Source organism: Uloborus diversus, chromosome 6, assembly GCF_026930045.1.
Source record: "Uloborus diversus isolate 005 chromosome 6, Udiv.v.3.1, whole genome shotgun sequence".
In the NCBI taxonomy this organism is placed as follows: Eukaryota; Metazoa; Arthropoda; class Arachnida; order Araneae; family Uloboridae; genus Uloborus; species Uloborus diversus.
The window spans coordinates 51,135,770-51,158,162 of NC_072736.1; the positions used below are offsets into that span (position 1 = coordinate 51,135,770).

Here is a 22,393-nt window from a genome sequence, read left to right on the forward strand (position 1 = left end):
TGAGAAGAACCATTGCATATCATTTTTTTCGTTTATTTTTATTTTCTAAGAAATCTATTTAAAAAAACTCTGAGAATAATAAAACTAGATTTCTTACTCTCTTTTTTTTTCTTTTCCTTTTTTTTTTTGTACAAGTACTGTAATAACATGATACTTTTCTACCCTCTGTGTGTCTTCTCTGATCTACGCCAATAGGATCTCCTTTATTTTGTGCTTCACCTTAAGGACTTATAGTGCTGCCATCTACTTTTAATCTTGGAAAAGTTTCCTTAGATAACCGCACCTTCAATTAGAGGTTCAACTAATGATTCGTTATTTTCTTAGAGGTCTGCACTCACGGGCGTATCTAGAAGGGGGCAAAGGAAGGACTGCTTCCCTTTCAGAATAGAAAATAGTAAAACAAAACTAAGGGAAATAAAAAAAAGAAACATCAGACAATTAATTGGCGTGTGCTTTAATTTCAAGTTATCTTATTCTGATTTATAGATGTTTGAGGTTAATACAGCTGCGAAGAAAACGAAAGGTAAAACAGTAGCAAAAACACTTCCCTTTCCATAAACTCTCTACAAAAGAAAGTGCTCTTTCTTTCGCAAAAGTGTGTTAATACCACAACATCCACCCCATACACCATGAAAATGTTTAAATGTGGAGAAATGCCTCCCCGCAAGCCCGTCTTGAAAACTAAAAAAAACACACAATTTTCAGAGTATTTTAAATGCATTTTGTGGGGATAACAAAATGCATACTCAAATGCATAACTACATTGCTTCCAAATGCAGAAGGAGCAATGGGCCCTCGGATTTCACAAAAGATGAATATGCCCCCCCCTCCCATTTTGAGCTGGACACGCCCTTGTCTGCGCTGATAAGAACATGGCGACTCCTACTTAGGGGTCTAAAATCAGTCGATGGTTTTGGAGCTGTGTGGTGCAGAGCTCTTTCATTTGTGCTTGTAGCTTAATATATGGACATATAGACCAAAAATTCAATTCTTTTTGTTAGTCGTGGCCAGATCCTCATAGTTTAGTAGCCACTTTACCCAGGATTTATATTTTACCTGAAAACATTGGCTTATGTGATTATGCATATGAATATTTTTTTTAATGGAACAATGGGAATTAAGGAAATAATATTGTTCCTACCATTAAGTTTTGTAAAAATATAAGTTTTTCTTATTCGTTTGCGAGATGAAAATCATGGAAAACTCGTTTTCACGTCGCAAACTAAGGGAGGCAAATATAATTTGTTAAAAAACTCAATGAAGTAATAATAAACTGTGGCAAGTACTGTTTTGAAAAAATGACTCGGTGAGCATTTTGGTCACCAAATTAAGACTGTTAGCGGCTAGGTGGCGAGTGATTTTAAGTTATTTTCAGGTCTGGAGACGCACGAAAAAAATTTAAGGAACGTGTAATACATATTTGTGTAACCTTTTTTCCATTGCTTCAAAAAATAGAAGGGAAATATTCTCGAAGCAGGGCCACTGAGAACCAATTCGAGTTCCTTGTCAGTTTGATCACCGGGCGCTCTCACTGTCATAACACTAATGCTTCTTCGATTTCACGCCAGGCCTCTACTTTTCGACTGAGTTGACACTTTCATGCTACTGCAAAACACGTGTAAGAAAAAGTTCCAAATCCCGCTATGTTTTGTGTTTTTCGTTTGTGTTGGTATATTTTTTTTGTTAGGAAATTAGACAAAACGTTGTGCCAATAAAGAGGAAAAGATTTATTGAACAACGCGTCAAGAATCTACATTTTTTGCTGCCAAAATACCTATACAGAACAAAATATCTCTAAAAAGGCAATTTTTCCGCACTATTAATTAGAGTTTATCAGATTTTGATTTGTTCCCCCATCCAACCTAATATCCTCAGGGCTCAGCCTTAAAATGTATACAAGGCTTCAGAGTCGGACTTATTTCGGGATAAAAGGGTCGGAGTTGAAGTCTGTTATCCTCCCCCCCAGTCTGCAACACTGGCAGGCCTGCATTTTCGGAATCTGAGTCAAAGGCTCTAAAATTTTCAGAGTGCAGAATTTTTCCTCCGACTCCGCGTTCCTGGATACATAAACGTTCAGTAGGGAGGAGTGTTGTATCTTTGGACGCTTTTCATATTTTTATTTTTTAAGTCAATTATTTGAACTTAAATTAAAAAGTAACACTAAAATACCCCAACATACTTCTATGTAAAATACATTTTTTAAGTTCAGACAGATTGAAAATAAAATATTGCCAACCATTTGAAGTGTTCCAGGCTGCCCCAAGGTACAACCTCCTATTGTACCCTGGGACATATCCTTTTGTACTATGGAAAGTCTTCCTGATTCAGGAAGCAGCCATATACTTGAACCAATTTTGTACAAGAAAACAAAAAAAAAAAAAACCTTATTTTTTTCCTGGTAGTGAATTAAATCATAAATAATTAATTATGAATTATAAATAATGAATTATGAATTATTATCTAACATGAAATGTGCTTAAAAGACTACATAATATTAGAACATTGTTTCATGTTCTTAAACATATCTTAATTGTTAAGAACCAAGCATATGTTGTACTTTGGAACATGTCCTGAGGTACCAAATGTTCGACTGTCCCATGGTAGCACACCTGGGTTTAAGAAAAATGGTCAATCTGGATGCACTATCATTATTTTCTTATAAACAAAATACTTAAAGTACTTCTCTTTTGTAACAAAATTAAATTCAATTGATTAAATTTACAAATACAAAGACAGGAAATGGAATAAAAATGAAGAAAATATTTACTTTGGAGTCATGAAAGTTTCTTTCTCTCACAAAATCGTCAATTTTACTCCTTTGATGCTGATTTTTACTGTGGCACCATTTAGTAGTGAAGGTTACTATTAGAGATTACAAAAACTTGGCTGCGAAAAATAAAATTCTTAGAAATTAGCAGTGTCCCAATGTACCGAACGTCCCAAAGTACAACACCCTCCCCTTTCTGGTCAGAAAATGTTATTTGTGGCTACTTGACAAAAAAAGGCATTTCTCAGCTGAACTTATTCAGTAAACTTAAAATAGCTTTTTGTCCCTGGATGTCTAAAGTTGATCTTTCCTCTTCTTTTTTTCAGGGACGTGTCGGACGGCATTCCAGTGGACAGCCAGCATCTGGTGAATCTCGTTTGCTGTACGCAACTCCTGCTCAGAGAGATTCACAAGTGTAGATTGCTTGTTCACGCACATCCAATGGACATGACGAGTTACTACGGTATTGATCCCTTTCTTACTTTTCGCAGCTAGTAGGGTGATTCCATTGTCACAGGTGGGAGCAGCTGGACGATTTTTTCCCTTATACTTTTATAACACAATTTAATTATATCCGAGAGAAATTAGCTCAAAGCGCAAGAAAGATAGAAACGATTAATTTTTTTATGGAAATAATAAGGGATATGTATAGGTTTTTACAATAAACCGTTTAAATACTATTGTTCATTTTTGTTTTTTGGCAACGGCTAAAAAGTAAAAAAGATTTTTTTTACACAAAACTTTCAATTTATTTTATTTTATTTTATTTATTTATTTATTTATTTTTTTTTTTTTGGCAAGGGTCAGAAGGAAAAATATTTTCCATGCACATTATTCTGAACCGAAAGTTAAAATTTGCTGATTTAATATAAGTACTAAGGTTAAGTGATTTGTTCAAACTTTTGACCCCAATATTTTTGCCTGTTGTGTGGAGTAAACAATTGTCTTTTCGTTTGGCCTGATCAGTCACATGCCCTTTTCCTTGAATATCTGCTCAAAAAATAATCACTCAAACTTGATTTTAATTTCAAAGTTCATCTGGAATTTAGCCCTATTTTTTGAATTAAAAAGTTTTAAATTCTGTCAAAAACTTCCAATGATTCTGAAACAATAGCCCATTGACTTTGACAAAAGAAAATATGTTCGCAACGTTTTGAAGCAGAAAGGAAACCCCCAAAATGCCATTCAATAATATATGGTAACTGCCATTCAATAATATATGATACGAAAAGTAAAGAAATTTCGATTTATCAACGCTTCCAAATTTCAATTTTTTAAGCTGTTCAACAGTTATTTTTAATGGTAATCGGCGACAAATGTTAAAACTGCAAATAGTCATAGCTATAGATGTCTTTCCGTTATATTATTGAGAAACATTGTTTTTCTAAAATCTTGGAGCTATAAAATTTCCATAGAACCGTAAAAAAAACAGTAAAATAAATGAATTAGGCCATCAAATAGATTAAAAGTTTGGCGGAGTCACCATACTGGAAACACATTACGTGTTCCTTAAAGTTTTCAGCAGTCTTCGTATCAAAGGCTATGTATCTTTTCTTTTTTCTTTTTGCTTTGCAATCTACAAAATGTAAATGTAAATGCTACGAAACGTGGACAAACCTTTTCAATTTTAAACTAAACAGTTCTGAACAAACTTGAACTTTGCAATCTACTTCGTTTTGCAATCTACAAAATGTAAATGTAAACACTACAACTTGTGGCATTATATACTTTTGTTTTAAAAAAAGAGAAAATAATTCATTTTGCCTAGTTGAGAAACATTAAAACCGCTAAAATTTAAATTTTAAAACAGTGTGATGCATCATTTTGCCTGCATTACGTTTCTTCCTTTATTTTTCAGAGAGGAGGCCTCGTTCTTCTGGAGTGGCAGTTCTAGACAAACTCATACTTTGGCGACCGCCATTACATGACTACCACCAGGAAGAACTAATATCGATACAAAGGTGAGGGGATAGTTCCGCTTTCTCAACTTAAACTATAGTATTTAAGAAATGCAGAATAATGTAAAAAATTAATAATTTGAAGTTTATTAATTTGTTTTGAATGCCCCCTAAAAACTCAAAATGAAACTGACCATTTTCAGTCGTCTATATCGACGTCGCGTCGGCTCAAACATTGTAATACACCATCGTCTCTTAACTAAAATGACGCATAGGTGGTTCAAAAATACATGCAAAAAAAAGTTTCTCCTAGATAGCAGGACACCCTTCAATATTTTTAGACTTGTGGATAGTAATTTACTGGAAGAATTTTAGCTTCCTCCCCCAAACTTCTTAAGTATCGGGAGGGGGGTAAAAATACATTGAACTGAAAAAACAATGCTATATATTATAATATACACTAGTAATCTGCATATACATTGCACTAAAATAATTACTTGCAAAAAAAAAAAAAAAAAAACAGCTAGGGAAATTATATATTTCTAAATTTGTGGCATTTTCTATTCTACGGCTAATGTTAAATTAAGTGGTCATTGAGCACCCTCTTAAAATTTGAGTAAGAAGCTAAAACTTCTAAAGCTTAATACTATTAGTAAGTCTAAAAAAAATAGGGGGTGTCCTAGACTCTAGCTGAGAAAAAGTTTTTTTGAACCACCCAAGACACGTTTATTTCGTTGCTTGAAAAGAAAAGTGACACTACTCAAAAAATACCGAAAATGAGATTTTTAGATAATAATGATTTTTAAAAACTGATCTTTTATATGGAATAAAGACACAAGTCGTAGATAGCAAAGTTGCCGGTGGATGCAATTTTGATTAAAATTTAATTTTACTTAAATTTGATTAAAATTTGTTGGAACCCTAAAAGGCTAGCACAAAAAACTGCCTGAAGTAAACAAAAAGAATAGTATTAAACATTTTTAAGGGAAATTCCAAAAATTAGGAACTGTTATGAATGAAACAACAAAAAATTACAAATCGCAACAATTTAAGAAAATGGTCTCCCGAAAAATTTGCTTTTTTTTTAGTTGTCTTTATTCTTTTCAAGCTGCGATTTCTAAAGATCTAAATCTGTTTTGTAAAAAAAAAAAAAAAAAACAATATTGTCCGTACATAAAGTATCATTTTATTCTAGAAAGTATTTGATACCATTATCACGAGTTACCAAATTCAGAATTTGACAAATAAAATGTTGTAAAGTTTTGCAGCAACGGGATTACAAAACTTTTAGAACTTCTTTCGTTTTTGAGGAAGTCGCAGCATTAGAAAGGTTCAGAAATGATGCCATATAGTTTCCAAAAGAATATTTTTTTTGGTAAGGATTTTTCCATAAATATTAGTTTAATTTAAATTTTAAGTACAACTTTTGAATCTGACTTAGCAGAAAATGGAATGTTAATTATCATATGTTCAAGTTTTCCTTGAATTCAATTGAACTCATAGATGATAAGATTTAACCTTTTATTTCATCGCTTAGATCAGGGTCAATCACTAAAATATTTTGAACAATGAACGTAATAGCCTTGTGTAACTTATTACACAACCCCAGTTAGAGTTATTTATGCAAATTATCTCAGTACATGTGTCTTTTTTCATAAGCGCAACCATTAATTTTTTGGCACATGCATTTGATGTATTTAGTTATTTGTCTTCAAGAAGTCAACTTGTGTAATGAGTCTTAAAGTATTAAAAAGCGTTTTTTTTTTCTTTTTTTACAATTGTTTTCGAAGATAATATAATTAAAAAACAAAGGAAATATATATAGGTTATTGATAATTGTGTTATTACTTTGTACGCTGTGTAAGTACTTGGAGGGTACTAAAAAGTAAGTAAATTATCCACTGTGTGCTGATAATAGACTTGTCTAGTCCGTCGAAGGACATACGATAGTTTCCTAAAACCTGTCCTTTGATGTACGGAACAAGTAGTTATATAAAAAAAATGTGCTTTTTCTTCACCATTTTTGGCTTTCACCAATTTAGAGTAAAAGGCAAAATCCTAATGATTAAATTTAGTGATTAATGATTTGTTTTCGCTATAAGTATTTAAAAATTGAAATATATTTTTATAACTATTTCAAGCAACAAAACCAGCACAATTTTTGTCGGGAATAAAATTCTAGACAGGGACCTTTATTTTCCCTCCAAGTTGTAAGAAATATTTCGTTTCCTAATTTACTAAAGTTTAATGATTTGGTCTTAATGGCGCTGCTATAATGCCCGATATTCATTTTTATTTACACGAAAATTATGCAGTTTCGATGCAAAAGAATGATAGGGTTGTAAAATGCATCAATTCTAAGCATAAAACAAATCTTCATTACATTTTTTTCTTGGGGGGGGAGGGGTATTAGAGCCTTTAAATGCACCACCAGTTTCTGACTTACAGTTATTTGGAGTATGGGGGACAACTTCGATTGAAATACGAAAATCAATTAAAGAGTATCATGTTTCATGAAATATTTATTTACATGATTGTAATTCTTGTTTTATTATTATTAATATTTTTATTATTTTGCTGTTAAATAGTAACTATTTTTTTGTTCACTCTAAAGGGACATGGATTCTGTAACGACTATGTTGAATGAAATGTTAGATTTCATGCCCCAAGAAACAGGAGGTAAGTCAACTAAGTGTTTTTTTTAATTGAAAGTAAGGATATAAAAAGTTTCATATGCCAAAAGTTGGAAAAGATAAATAATTATTTACATATTATGCGCTTTTATTGCAAATCCGCTGAAGTTTTTCTTGAGTGAAACTTATGTGAAAGCCTCATGACTGTCACATAAGAACCCACATCGTTTTAAAATCGTGATATACATGTGTTAAGTCATAAACTGTCTGCAGTAGCTTTCGAATGGCAGTCCTATGCTTCCTCACAAATTGATGCTTCAGTAAGTCTTCGTAACGTCACAAAATTACCGGTTACAAACTTACTGCTGCTGCCACGCTGCAGTGAATTCACACGAAAACGAGTCACAAATGTGTACTACGTAACAAATGCAAGACGTAATACATTTGTGAATGTAACCATCGTGACTCGCTGTGACCTAATTGTAACTTTGCCGTGATATGTTCCACAGTATGGATACATGTAAAAAATACTTTAGTTTGAAAAGCAAATTTATAGAAAAGAGCGTAGCACTACTTCTTGAGATATAGGACACGCGAAGAACAAATAAGAACGTTTGATTGCATCACCCTGTTTTGTAACCATTGGCAACAAAATGAAATCAGCTCTTGTACACTCCAAGGTCTACCTGTCAATCAATATTTGTTTGATTCTTTTCTTTACCTCTTGATGTATAGCAGTCACAAATATTAAAAAAAGTTCATCAGCACAGTCCATCCCCTTCTTATTTTGAGCTATTAGCACCAATATTGAATCAGCACTTGTAACCATAAGGGTCAACATATGGGCCAAATTTCGTTTGATTCCGCCAGTTACTTCATGAGATATAATAGGCACGCATAATGGAGAAAAGAGGTGCCAATTCGCATAAGGGTACACTTGTGTAAAACGCATCGTACGATTTCATGCAGTAGTTTTTTACTTCTCAATCAAAAAAAAAAAAATGGTCACACTTACAGATAGATAGTTTACAAACATGGTCAAAATGGTCTCAGCGCCCCTCAAAACGTGCAGATTCGTCAAAATTCGAATTTTTTTGGGGGATCTAATAATTTTTTCTATGTATTAGAAATAGAAGAAAGTAAAAAGCAGATTTACTGCTTGGTTATGATTTTACTTATTTTTTATCCCTCCATTGGCAACTCAGCTTTAAACAACAAGAGAAATCTTATACAGTGGAACCTCGATAACTCAAAGCCCCAAGGGAGCATGAAAACATGTCGGCCTAAGCGGATGTCAACTTGCTGAGGTTTCATTATTTTAATCCTTAAAGAATTTATGTATGCTTTACTTACCAATGCTTATCATTCACATAATGAAAATGAATTCGTGTAAATGAATTTTCTTTTTCTTTTTTTTTTTTTTTTTGTTAAGTACATAATACAATCACGAATATTGTTTAAATACCTACCTCATATGGAATAAATCAATAATTTTTGAAAAGAGATGAAAAAGCTTCTTGTCGGTCAGGTCTTTTAAAGATAAAAAGTCCTGCTCACACTTGATTGAAAAACATGTCATGTTGCCCTTTTTTCCTAAAGGACTCTGGGTACATCTGTTCTAGCCTTTTAGAATTGCACTAAGAGCAAGAACAGCTCAGGGTGTGGAGGCTGACTCCCCTGGTTAAATGGTGGAATTTTCTAAAAGAGTTTTCCAGAAAAGGATTGACTGACCAAGAAACCGCAGCATAAAACTCTGAGAAAAAGTCAATATGAAAGTTGGTAGCAAAAATCGGACTAAAATAGCAATTGGATGTCAACTTTTCAGGGCTTCTGCAACTGTATGTTAAGTTAGAGAGATTTCTGTCCATTGAAATTCGCATTGGGCCAATCATAAGAAAGATAAATGTCGAGTTACCGGTGTAGTCGAGCTTTCCACGTGTCGAGTTACCGGAGTTTTATTGTATCTTTATATTTAAGAAATTATGTCATTAGAATTATAGCAAAATTGTTTATTAATTTTAAAAAAATATTTATATATAGAGCACAATAATGATGGTAATAAAAACTTTTTTTGCTGCCGCACTCTTTAAGATTTAACACCGCTGTAGGACTTTCTACATCTGAATTGATAAATGTGATGTACAATGTGATGATAAAACTCATCAAAATAGTTGATATTTTACTAAGGGCCTCAGTAAAGATTTGCCATCACAAATGACGTATTCAACGTTAAATGAATTCATGTGGAAAAACAACAATAGAATATGCTGTCAGCAGAGAAGCAAAACATGCACTTAGCTTTTAGTGTCAGAAATGAATCGATGTTAGAACAAATCAAGAGTAAAAAAACGTAAGCGTAGGCTAGATTTTAAGAGAACCAAGTAAACACATTTGCTCATTTTTCCCAATAATATTGTGAAAACAAATCGTTAGCTCGGAGCAAATCTATCAAGAAAAAAACTTGGGTCAAAAATAGTGAAAAAAATAAATGAATAAATAAATAAATAAAAAAACAAAAACATATTTTGAACTAGGAGTTATTTTTTCTTTGCAGCAAATACATTTAATGTGACCAACTTTACAATTTTGTTTCATGTTTTTCACATAATATATCCTATATCGTTTTCTTTTATCGGGAGGAGCTAAAAGAACTGCACATAGAATTCAACCAATGTATTTTAACCTAAATCCTACTAATAATAAAGTTGACAGTCTGTGTGTATGGACATCGCGATGTCTGTTACGCGCACAGCGCCTAGATCGTTCTGCCGATTTTCTTGAAATTTGGCACAAAATTAGGTCGTAGCGTAGGAATGAGCATCTCGAATAGAATTTTCGAAAGTTCGATTTTGTTCTCTTTCTATTCCAATTTTAAGAACATTTTACTGATCAAATTATCATAACGTGTACGAGCAAACTACCATAACGTAGGCCAGCAAATTGGCGAGAAATTCATCATCCATTATTTGTAAATGTACAGGCGAACCAAATGACCTTTTAATTTTCTACTACAAGCAAAACCGTGCAAGTACCACTATTACAGAATAATGGAATTCGCTGTTTTACCAAGAAAAACACGCTTATTAGAGACGTGCTGGCTATGCATTTTAGATTAATGTACATGTATATCAGAGAGTTATTTTCTTGACTTTTGCATGGCAGAAACATAAAAGCACAGTAAACTCCCTATTAACCGAGGAGTGGGGTGGCACGGTAACCGTGGATAAACGAAAACCACGGATAAACCGAATAATGAATGAAAAACGATATTTAGTGCATACAATAGCTACAAAATATTAATAACACTCTCACATACAATAAAATAATATGTATAAACATTGCTACATTGCATCTACTATCATTGAATAGTAAAAAATATATGCAAAATCTAAAAACGAACAATAACACAATCATAAGTTCAAAAACGAGCTGATGTGTGCCTCACATGACTTTCTTTTACTCCAATTTAATGCCATTTTCCCATTATTGGTCATTTTAATGTGATTCAATAGTTTACTCTCTAAATATCACCAACAGTGGCCAAATTAAAACCAGATTTAAAAAGAAAAAAAATCGCCAAATTTGTCGCCAAGTTGGCGACAAAGCTTGCGACCAAAAGACTGGCGATTTACCGCCAAGTGTCCGCCAAATTGTAACACCACTTGAGTTAACATCGAAATTAACAATGATTTCCCCCCTAAAAGGGGCAAAAGACCCCCTTAAAAACACCCGAATGCAACGAAAAGGGGAGGTGTACAACTAGACTCCACTAGAAGTCTACGTACCAAATTTCAACTTTCTAGAACATACCGTTCTTGAGTTATGCAACATACATATGCACATCCGCACATACGCACATATACATACACACGTACATACAGACATCACGAGAAAATTCGTTGTAATTAACTCGGGAATCGTCATTATGGATATTTCTCGTGTGTCTATACGTTCTTAGACACTTATCCACGTGTGGTCGAGTAGAAAAAAAATATTCATTCGGGGGTGAGTAAACTGGAAATTAAGGTCGATTTTTGAGTGAATTTTTTTTTTTCGCGAATAGAATACTTCCTTTTTTTTGTAAAAGGAAGTTAAAATGTTTGCAAGACCTAAAAACGAACAATAACGCAATCATAAGTTTAAAAAAAAGAATGTGAAAAGACCCGCGGATAATCTGAGTGCCAATAATCGGGAGTTTACTGTACCATAAAATAAATATATGAATATGACATATTTTTCTTGCATTAATATAGCAAACTGTCATGAATATGACAGATTTTTCTAAAAATGCATTGTGAGCTTAAACAAAAATCATGAAAATAAAACAAAACAAAGTAAATATGCAAAAAACACTAAACTAGCTTTTCAGAGATTTTTTTAATGAAAAAAAAAAGTGAAAACAATGAAGAAAGCAAACAAGCAAACAGTGAATTAAAGATAACTACAGGTCACGCGTACTTGCAAGATAAGTGAAATAGCTTTTTCTGTACTTTCTTCTGTAGTTCCTTGTTGACTGGCAAATGAGTATTTTGAAGTTGCAAAGAAGCTGTTATTTTTACATTACATTGCCACTCATTCATTTCAAATTGATCTACTGTAACTTGATCTCGAACGTAGAATGAAAAATTCTTAAATGTCTAATTCCTGCAAAGATCTAAATGATCCAAATACGACTGCAAGCAAGTTTTTTCAAATATAATAATAGGAGAATTGACAAAAACATTTTAAAATTTAAAAAAATAAAAAAATAAAAAATAAAAAAAATCGTTTCAATATTCCGTTTTTTCCAATCGTGCTTTATGAAAGTTTCGATTTTCAGTTGTGATATTAGCAAAAAAATTTTTTTTCACTTTTGTTACTTATTTTAGTTGTTTAAGGGGTTGCTTTACTTCAACAATGATCAAACGATCAATTTTTTTTAACTCCTTATTACAAAACTAAAAACTAGTCCAAACACAGGGGAAAAATTTTATATATTTAGTTCACCTATTTAAAAAGTTATGAATTGTTTTAGGTCATGCTCGCTATGAGTTCTTGTGCAATAGAAAAACTTTAAATTGCTTTTACTCCATTATCTTTTGTGTGTGTGTGTTTTCATGTTATTGCAATCCCTAAGGATTTTTTAATATTGAAGATATAGCTTTAAAGTAATATTTTTTGCAATCAGGATAAAATATTTAACGAAACTAGGAATTGGATAAGCATTTTATAAGTTACTAAAATGTCTCGAGCATGGTATACCTTTAAAAACAAAATTTGTTAAGAAATATTTATGATTTTTTACAAAATTAATCACAGAAAATTTTCTAATAAATATATAAGCAAATGAATGCACATATTTTTAGAAATTATTACTTTGATAGTTTATCGAAAAAAAAAATGAAAAAGGGGAAAAACAAAAACGCCTTTGGAATTTAAAAAAAAATGAAATTTTCCTAAATTTTTTGAATTTTTAAAAAAAGTAGAAAGTATTTTTATGTTTTGAAAACAAATTATTTATTGCTACATAAGTATGCAAGTTACGGCTTTAAGGAATCACATAGTGTTCTTAAACTTAAAAAAATATTTTGAATGTAATGTGACCCCTTAAAGATAAAAATGAAATAGAATATGAAGCGGTGTTTTTCCTGATCTCTTGTACCAGTATTACTTTATCTTGTAGTTTGAAATGAACGTGAGCTTTCTCACGCCCAGTCACTCATCCTTAAGTTCCACATTACTACTTTCCTTTCAGATTCTCCATTGCTAAACCAACGCTGATAGAAAGGTAGAGGAAAGTTAAGTGGGATTTCCTGGTTAAAAGGGCAATCGTTTACATTTTTATTTAATTAAAAAGTACATTTTATATTGATATTTTAGCAAAGCAAGTGGTATAATCCAAAAACGGTAATGTGCTTGAAATAAATTTGCAGTCAATTTAGCTGAACTACGTTTTTAAGCAAATAACTGTTTCCAATAAAAAATTGAAAGCTCTGAAGATCAAGGAAAATAGATACACAAGTCATTTTCTAAATATGCAACACATATCGTACTATTTTGTGGTTAATCAAAATATTATATGCTTTTTGTGATAATAATAATGATTTTTTTCCAAAAAATTTGTCATTAAGTTTTTTTTTTTTTAATTTAGGAAAATCCTTAGAAGACAGTTTCCACAAATGGCGGCGACGAAGAAAAAGAGCTTTGTACAGAAAATGTGGCTATTGGAACTGTTTTGGTAGATCTCCTACTGTTTGCTAACGAAATAAAAGTGTGGATGTAACGTAGTATTATTTACTCTGTATGCAAAAGTGGTTATGGACTGCATAAACAGCAAACGTTGAAGTCGAAATTTTAAAAGTTGGGGTGCATAAACTAAGCCGGATCTTTACATTCCAAGAAAAGTTGAATTGGTTATGAGAAAAGATCAAAGGACAATCAAAGATAAATGTTTGCGAAAGTAAACAAGATTGGTTGGATGTATCGAAGCATTCCAGAGTCCATGCTAGCTATTAATGATCAGTGATGAGTTTTACACATTTATCCATCCAGTTAACATCAATCATACTCAACACCCACACAGTCTTCAAAAGTGTATTGAAGTTAACGCAACTCACTCTGATGAGAAGAAGAACAATATTTCATGTAAACTAGACAAGTTATGCCTTTTCAACACCAAATTGAGCAAACTTTTGCTTTGGACAGTGAACTATCCCACGAAGAACTATATTTATTAAACTGAAAGCGTTTCTGGTTCAATGAAGTGGTAGCAGTTCAAGTAAGTTTAATTGACCTGAATTGAGAATTACTCCAACCATGACAACATATTTGATAAATTTGTGCAGACAATTGCTCTTATCAAGATGGATTCTACGTGAAGAACGACAGGGAACAACGTCAAGATGTGCATCACATCAATACGGACACCAGTTATAACATTATTCTATGAAAAGACTAGCGTTATTGGAGAATCAAACAGTATCTGGGCAACAAAAGGGCTTAAATCCTGCCATTCCTTTGAATCTACATGAATAGAATCGAATCTAATGAATCTTTGATGAATCTTGCATGATTATAGATTATTACCGTTTGAATATATCACACAATTTACGGAACTAGTTGAAACAAACGTCACATGCCACAATATTTTTTAAAGCCAAAAGTCTCAGTTTTTTATAGTTATCTGCAAGAAATATTAAAGTATTCAAATCCTCCAATTCGGGCATTTTTTAAGTTTCTGTTTGAATATTACTATAAGGTAGATACGACTAAAGCAATTCTTTAAAACAATTCAGAAAGTTGAATCAATGATGGTACAAAAGTAATGACTACATTGGAAAAAGTAATCAAAACTAAATAATAATTGTAAATGTCATTGAATATGAATAACATATGCTAAGCTCACCATTTCAGTGATAACTATTTTTATAACATAACCGAACGTTTACCGTATAAACCAGAAATATCAATGTTTTCAGTGCAAAAACTGCTAACTTTTGCTAATAAATGTTCTTTTAGATCCATAGGTGCTGCTTTATCAGTGGATAGTGCAGTAATTCATAGTTACCAAACATGAAAAATAAGACACAAATCACAATAAAATCAACCAACAGCGGTTGTAATTAAAAAAAAATATGTATTTAAGATTTCCAGCATGGCAGATGGATCTGGTTAAATCTTCATCAAAGTTACGTCAAAACGAAATAAAGTCATGCAGTCAATAAGCATAAGTAGGTGATCACTGTAAGCAAAAATACTTGAAATAGACAAGAAATGGGGTTTGAGTGACCAACTTAAGAAAGTGATGTAATCAGAAGGATAAAATAGTTAAAGCAAAAATGCAAACAAAATATTTTTGCATAAACTAATAAGAAGGACTTTACTACTGATTGAGAATTTTTCTTAAGTTTTATATCCGATGAAAATATGCTGTCTCTATGGTCCGAATAATTATGCATACGATGAGCATATTTAGCTTGAACGCAATTTTTTTTACTAATTAAAACTTTTATAAATTCAATTTTGCTTGTTGAAATGCATAAATGGCATTTTTTAACAGAGTAAAAACAACACATGAGGTAAGAATTTAATACTTATGTGGATAAACCATGGTGTTTTGTAACTTTAATGACTTTTTTTTGCTGATGGACGATAATGCATCTTGTGTATTGATCAGAAGCTTTTTCAAACTGTTAGGGACTAAGCATTTTTCAAGCTCTGAATTTAATACATAAATATGTATGACATTAATATGAAGTTCAACTTGTGCTTAGACTAAGGATTCTACTCTCGGTAAGTTAAACGAAAATGAAACATTAGTTGATCATTAAAACTTATTTCACTTTGCATTTGTGATGACTACTAGAGCACACGAAATACATACTGTGGTACATGCGAATTGTTTATGGTATTAACCACTATCCATTCATATTAAAAACACTTTTCAAATTTCATCCTTATCAACAGGTGAAGTTGTTTGTACATTATATCAGAATATATATATTTAATTATTTCTAATCAAAAATGCTAACTGAATCTCAAGGAAATTTCTATCTATTCATACAGGTTTGAAATGACTGTTACAGGCAAGGAAACTTGACTGCTCACAAACTTGCAACTTTATATTAAGGAGGAAAAAGTCTAACAGAACCACTGCGATATATTTATGATATAACGCAATAATGTTACTACAATGTGGTAGCTCTAACGAATTTGATTGCAAGAAAATGATTAAAAAAACTTAAGGTTAAGTACTGTTGCATTATGACTTATTCCTAATTGGACTATTTACAAGACCACTATACAGACGAGCAGACGCATTAGCTGAAATTCAGCCATTTTGGATCGGAGAGCGTGTTGGAGTGGTTGTCTTTTCTGGCGAATTATCGCGTTTTTTTTATTTTACACTGCTAGCAATTATTAGTGGTACGTGCATTCTTTATTAAATAAAATATTCATTACTTACAATTTGGCTAAGCTCGGCAATGTCTCGAAACTTTGCTCTGGAAAACCTAGCTCAGCAGCAATGACAAATCCAATCAAAAAAGGGGCTGATCTTAAGCTGAGGCGTAGGCCTGTCTTGTACAGTGACTCTATTCGCAACTCCAGACCTCGAATACGCTACCTTGCGGTGATAAACGATACTAAAGAAAAAGGTAAAACATTCCATTCCACGTGTTTTCTTTGGGGTAAATTACAGGCTTCGGACAGTTTATGGTGTCATGTAATTTCAGAAGAATAAAAAAGAAAGCTTCCCACAAACACGATGAAAAAATACTGCCATTCACTAAGCGTCAAAGCAAGTTATAAGTTACGGTATTTGTTTGTTTTACCTTTATCATCCACCATTGGACAGTTGCTGCAGCGCCCTCTGTAGTTTATTGGAGTTGCGAATTGACAACTAGAGATGGTTTTGCATTATCAAAGGTGTTTTCATCAGAGAAATCATCGCGCGCATTGTTATAAAGGTGTTCCTCAATCTGTGCTCAAAAGGAAAATTAGCATCCAGTGATACGACTTTCTGAACTATTAAAAGTTTGTTGTACATATATATTTCAATCAAAGCTTATTCTGTACAGTAAAAAGTTTATATGCTTTATATTAGTGCATCAATTACAAGATGTACCTACTGGCCTAACATGTCGTATAACTCAATGTAATTTATTATAAATTTTATTAGAAGTACGGTCCCATTCGATGTGCATCATTAGCAAAAGTCATGACAACTATCAAAAACATAGAATCAGAATACGCGGTCTGCTTAAGATGAAAACGGGAAATGAAATTGATTTATTTTGAAGAGCTGAAAGAACTCAAGTTCGCTTGAAAACTTTAGTGTGACGAACATTTTTTTTTCCCTCGAATATAAAAATTTTAAAAAAAGGAGGGGTTAAGACATTTTTTATATTATCCCAGATACAAAACGGTAAAATTTTGCTCAATAAGTATCTCATTATGTGAAAATTAATACAAATCGCTTATCAAAATTGGTAAAATTGAAAATGGAATGGGATTCATATTTTTAATTAATCAGTTTTTGTGGTGATAAATATTGTTCGTGGTTTCTCCGGTCTGCTTTGTGGTTTCTGGCTGATAAGATGTTAAATACTGATACACCACACCCAATATGATACGGAGAGTCTTGTTTTTGCATTTTTTAAAAAAAGATCTCGTTTTTGAAAGGAGGTTTTTTTTTCTGTTTTGGATCATTTTTTCTTTTCTTTTAAATGCTTTGTACTGCCAGTTAGAGTTGCTGGGGTAAGTTTTTTTCTTGTTGCCGAAAACAGAAATGAACAGTAGAAATTTTAAAATAATTATTAGAAAAATTCACGAATTAATTTTAAGGCAATATTTAAGCAAATATAAATTTGTGAATTTAGCTATCGAGACCTTCTTCAATTCTAGGCAAGGAATAAAAGCTATTTCCCCCACTTGTTTTGAATAAACATCTTTATGAAATAAATGCCTTACCACGCGTTGTTGTTTCTAACAAAAAAGAAGACAATTGCAGCAAAGCGCGTAATTTTGGGAAGGGTCCGATTGTCATGACTCGTGCTAAGTTTGTTTCTGCTTTTTTTCAGGAATTGAGTATATACAGTGTGCCCACAGATGATATGGGATTGGCAAACGTCCAGTACGAATCTGTCGAGTGAGAGGAAAAAGTAAAAATCTAATGCGCGTGCTCTGATAATTTCAATGTGATGTGACTCTGCCTAATTTAGAGGCTAACATGCATCTACAAACGCTGGCATTCCTTAAAACTAATACATGCGTCAATTTCCGCCTGTAAACTGGATGTCTGTCTTTCCATCTCATCGGTGGCCAGACTGTACTCATTTTTGTTTTACAAAAATAGCTTTCGATGTGCGTACTGAAATCAAAACCGATAAGCATGGCTATTAATGCTTTTTGCGAGAAAAGTAGAAACCACTCTATGTGGTAAGCCGTGTTAGATAATTATGATACGGATGTAAACAAATTTGACAAAGTAAAGAAATTGAAAAAAACCTGAAGCAAGTTGGTTTGGTAGGTATGTGAATTAGGTTGAAAGTATGTATGTTATCCCATGGTTCCCTTATGTGAACATTCATTTAAGTATGTACTGTTACAAACATTTTCCTACCTACCTAAAACATAATTTCCAAAATATGTTATAAAACACTCCACTTGGCGTTTCTAGGGTGAGAATAAATAGATGATTCTTATTAATCAAAACTTTTAGAGATATTTTATTCGACCAAGTCATTCATTGTCCGAAAGATTTGACAAAATATATAACAGTTTTGGCACTCGAATCTTGAAATTATTGGTTTGAAACAAATGTGATAATCATAACAAAAAAAAAATACAGATAATATAATTCACTGGGGGAATTTTTTTAATCTTCTTCCTACCATAATTATTATTATCCATATTTATATTCTATAATTATTTATTATAATTTTAAAAAAATGAATTCTGTGAATCAGCAATGAAATGTGCCATTTGAAAATATTAAAGTGTTGAGCTTAACTAACTTCATTAAATAAAGATTTTAAGAATTCCGATTGCTTTCGCTAAAAATAAAAATTGATATGATATGTAAAAATCATGTGAAATTCCTTTTAAATCACCATAATTAGTTCAGAATGTGACTAAACACAACATCAATACATTAATACCCTCAATAATATACTATGAAGAGTGTTTTGTACACCTGAACATTGTATGATATTTTTTTGTTCTTCATTTAGTGAATTAGTGAAATCTAAAAGAAGCCAAAGATGACAACACACAAGTTTTAAGGATTACCCCCCCCCCTTTTTTTTGCTTCAAGTTTCTCCCTCTATTTCTCTCTTTAGTGAAATTTTACATTTATATGTAACACATATCAAACACACTTCCCTTGTAAAAGAGAGTTAAGTATTTTTTTAGTACAATTGAACGATTCGGGGCAATAATATGATATGCCACATGATTTGAATCTTCAGTGGGCCAATTTCTAACTCATAAAAATATTTTTACAATTTTTCAAAGGATTATATAATCTATACTCTGCAATACTAAAAACCAGATATGTTTTTCTCCGAATGACATAATTCATTGTCATGTTTATTTCAACTTTAGTAATGAGAACCACTAATTTTGATCGAAAGGTAATCCCAAGCCCTTGTGGCTTGTCCCATTTCTGCCCCGAGCCCTTCAATATCCAAATAGTAGCTTTTGGATGATCTTCTCTGCTCATAGTGTTCGAAAGGTAAAACATGCATTTCAAACACCTTTTAAAGTGAAAAAAAAACTCAGAAAACAATTTTAAGTTCCAGAAAGTTGTAACGTTCAATTAAGATTTAAAAAAAAATACTGCAAAAGGAAAATTATAATAGTTTTATCTGAATGTTCATTTTTAATTGAATTACAAGTAGAAAATTAAGAGATGAAAATTTCAGAAAAAGCATTATCACTTAAGGTTTCAGAACGAAATATTTTATTTAGAAGTTAGTCCGATTACTCTTCAAAAGTGAAATTTTCAAATAGTAATGGATTATATTCAATTTATCATGCGCAAATGCATGACAGCTCTATTTTCTGACTGTAAATAAAATTAACTTTACCTTTCTCATGTAAACGGGTGTCTTTTTATAGGAACCCTGGTCACCTTTGGTTCTTTTTATGTACTGTTAACTGGGTTAACTTTGACTTTTGCAGGTAACATTGGTTCAACTAACGAAACGTCAATAAGTACCACCAGTAATGGTTAATTAAAAATAATGTTTGTGATCTAGAAAGGCCAAAGTTAAACCAGTTTACGACACACGTAACGAAAAAATATGTAGTACATTTCATTGGTATTAAATATTGATGTATTTTTACCTGAAAATGAAGTATCATGTTTATTTTATAAAAAACCTCCCTTGCGAAATGACACTTCAGGACACCTAAAGAAACGAATTAAGCAATGCATATGAGTAAATGAATATGAGTGTTAAAGGTCATACTTGCCAAAACCATTAACGTCCTGACGTTGTTGTATTTTATTGTAAATTAAAGTGTTCTTATATGAAAGGTTGATGAAAGATAATGATCGAAATGTCGTATAAATCAGTTTTCTCTTGCAATAAACAATCTGATCTAAGTATGATTTGCGTCTTATTTTATACCTACAATCAGATACTACAGATAAATTACAAAGAAAAAGTGGTCTGACCTGCCTATTTACAAAATAAATGCAATAAGCTGGTTTAACACCGGAACCCGGAGATATTTTGAGAACATTCGCTGCCTTTACGTTAATCAAATCCTTTGAGCGATAACAAGCTGAACGTAGTTAGAAGTAGTTCCAAAATCAGTTTATAATGGTTCAGTTTTTGAGCAATCGAAACTGCTTCTTGCTTTCACTACACTTGCGGCCAAACATTTACCTCAAATTTCTGAAATCTACTGTCGTTGTGATTAGTAGATAGGTGACTCTAGACCCTTTTTTTTGTCTCATTGAATAACGTTTTTGATTCTAATCGGACAACCTTGATATTTATATGATAAACTTCTTTGGACATTCATCCCTATTTTCAACATAAAAAATTTTAAATTACTTTAAGAGCTTCAATAGTTTTAAACTATCAATCATCTTTACAACTTCGACATTGGATATTACGCCATCCCAAATACATAAAAGCTAAACAAAGTTGAAAAGGTCGATATGGCAAGCTTTTAGGAAAATCTCTATTAGTACTGCCGTTAGGCAAGGAACTTATAGGATATGAATGTTAATCAAAACTTTTAGAGATATTTTATTCGACCAAGTTATTCATTGTTCGAAAAATTTGACAAAATATATAATAGCGTTGGCACTCGAATCTTGAAATTATTGGTTTAAAACAAATGTGATAATCGTAACAAAAAAAAAAAAAAAAAGTTGTCGATTATTCTAAAACTGAAAAATTATTTTAAAAGAAAACTTTTAAAATGATTTTATCAATGATTTCTATGATTTTTGTAAGCATATTTGTAAAATTTTTTGGATTTCAATTACATTTGTTTGTATACTTGAAGAATTTTTAAAGGGGGGGGGGATGCTGTTCGTAGAAAAAACGAGCTGATGTGTGAATCACATGACTTCCTTTTACTCCAATTTCATGTCATTTTCCCATTATTGGTAATTTTAATGTGATTTAATAGTTTACTCTGTAAATATTTCCTACAGTGGCCAAATTGAAACCAGATTTAAAACTTAAAAAAAATCGCCAAATTTGTCACCAAGTTAGCGACAAAACTTGGCGATCAAAAGACTGGCGATATATCGCCAAGTGTTCGCCAAATTATAACACCACTTGAGTTTACATCAAAATTATCAATGATTTCCCCCAAAAGGGGGCAAAAGACCCCCTTAAGAACATCTGAATGCAACCAAAAGGGGAGGTGCGCAACTAGATCCCACTAGGAGTCTACGTACAAAATTTCAACTTTCTAGGACATACCGTTCTTGAGTTATGCGACATACATACGCACATACACACATCCGCACATACGTACATACGCACATACATACATACGTACGTACAGACGTCACGAAAAAATTCGTTGTAACTAACTCGGGAATCGTCAAAATGAATATTTCGGGTGTCTATACGTTCTTAGGCACTTATCCATGTGGTCGATTTGAAAAAAAAAAAAAACTCAACATTCATTCGGGGGTGAGCAAAATGGAAATTAAGGTTGATTTTTGAGTGAAAATTCTTTCGGGAAAATAATACTTAAGTAAAAAAAAAAAAGTAAGAAAAAAGAAATCGTTTGTTTTTCCCATGTTGCCAAAAAATAATTTTGAAAATGAATTACTGTACTTTCAAAAATAAATAAAAATAATGTGATTCAATGATTAACTCTCTAAATATTTCCATCGGTGGCCAAGTTAATACCAAGTTATTTAAAAAAAAAAATCGTCGCCAAGTTGGCGAAAAAACTTGGCGACCAAAAGCTTGGCGATACGTCACCAAGTGTTTACCAAATTATAACACCACTTAAGTTTGCATTGATATTAACAATGATTTCCCCCCAAAAAGGTGCAAAAGACCCCCTTAGGAACATCCGAAAGCAACCAAAAGGGGAGGTGCACAACTAGACCCCACTACGAGTCTATGTAC

General features: G+C 32.1%; 1 protein-coding gene across 1 annotated transcript in view; it reads left to right on the forward strand.

The window, feature by feature from the left end:
* Window positions 1-13,538, forward strand: part of LOC129224677 (uncharacterized) — a 76,687-nt gene extending 63,149 nt beyond the window's left edge. Inside the window, exons 3-6 of the mRNA XM_054859222.1 lie at window positions 3,094-3,230; window positions 4,626-4,728; window positions 7,280-7,344; window positions 13,429-13,538. Coding sequence (XP_054715197.1) covers window positions 3,094-3,230; window positions 4,626-4,728; window positions 7,280-7,344; window positions 13,429-13,538 — 415 coding nt within the window. The remainder of the gene's footprint in view (window positions 1-3,093; window positions 3,231-4,625; window positions 4,729-7,279; window positions 7,345-13,428) is intronic.
* The last annotated feature ends 8,855 nt before the right edge of the window (window positions 13,539-22,393 follow it).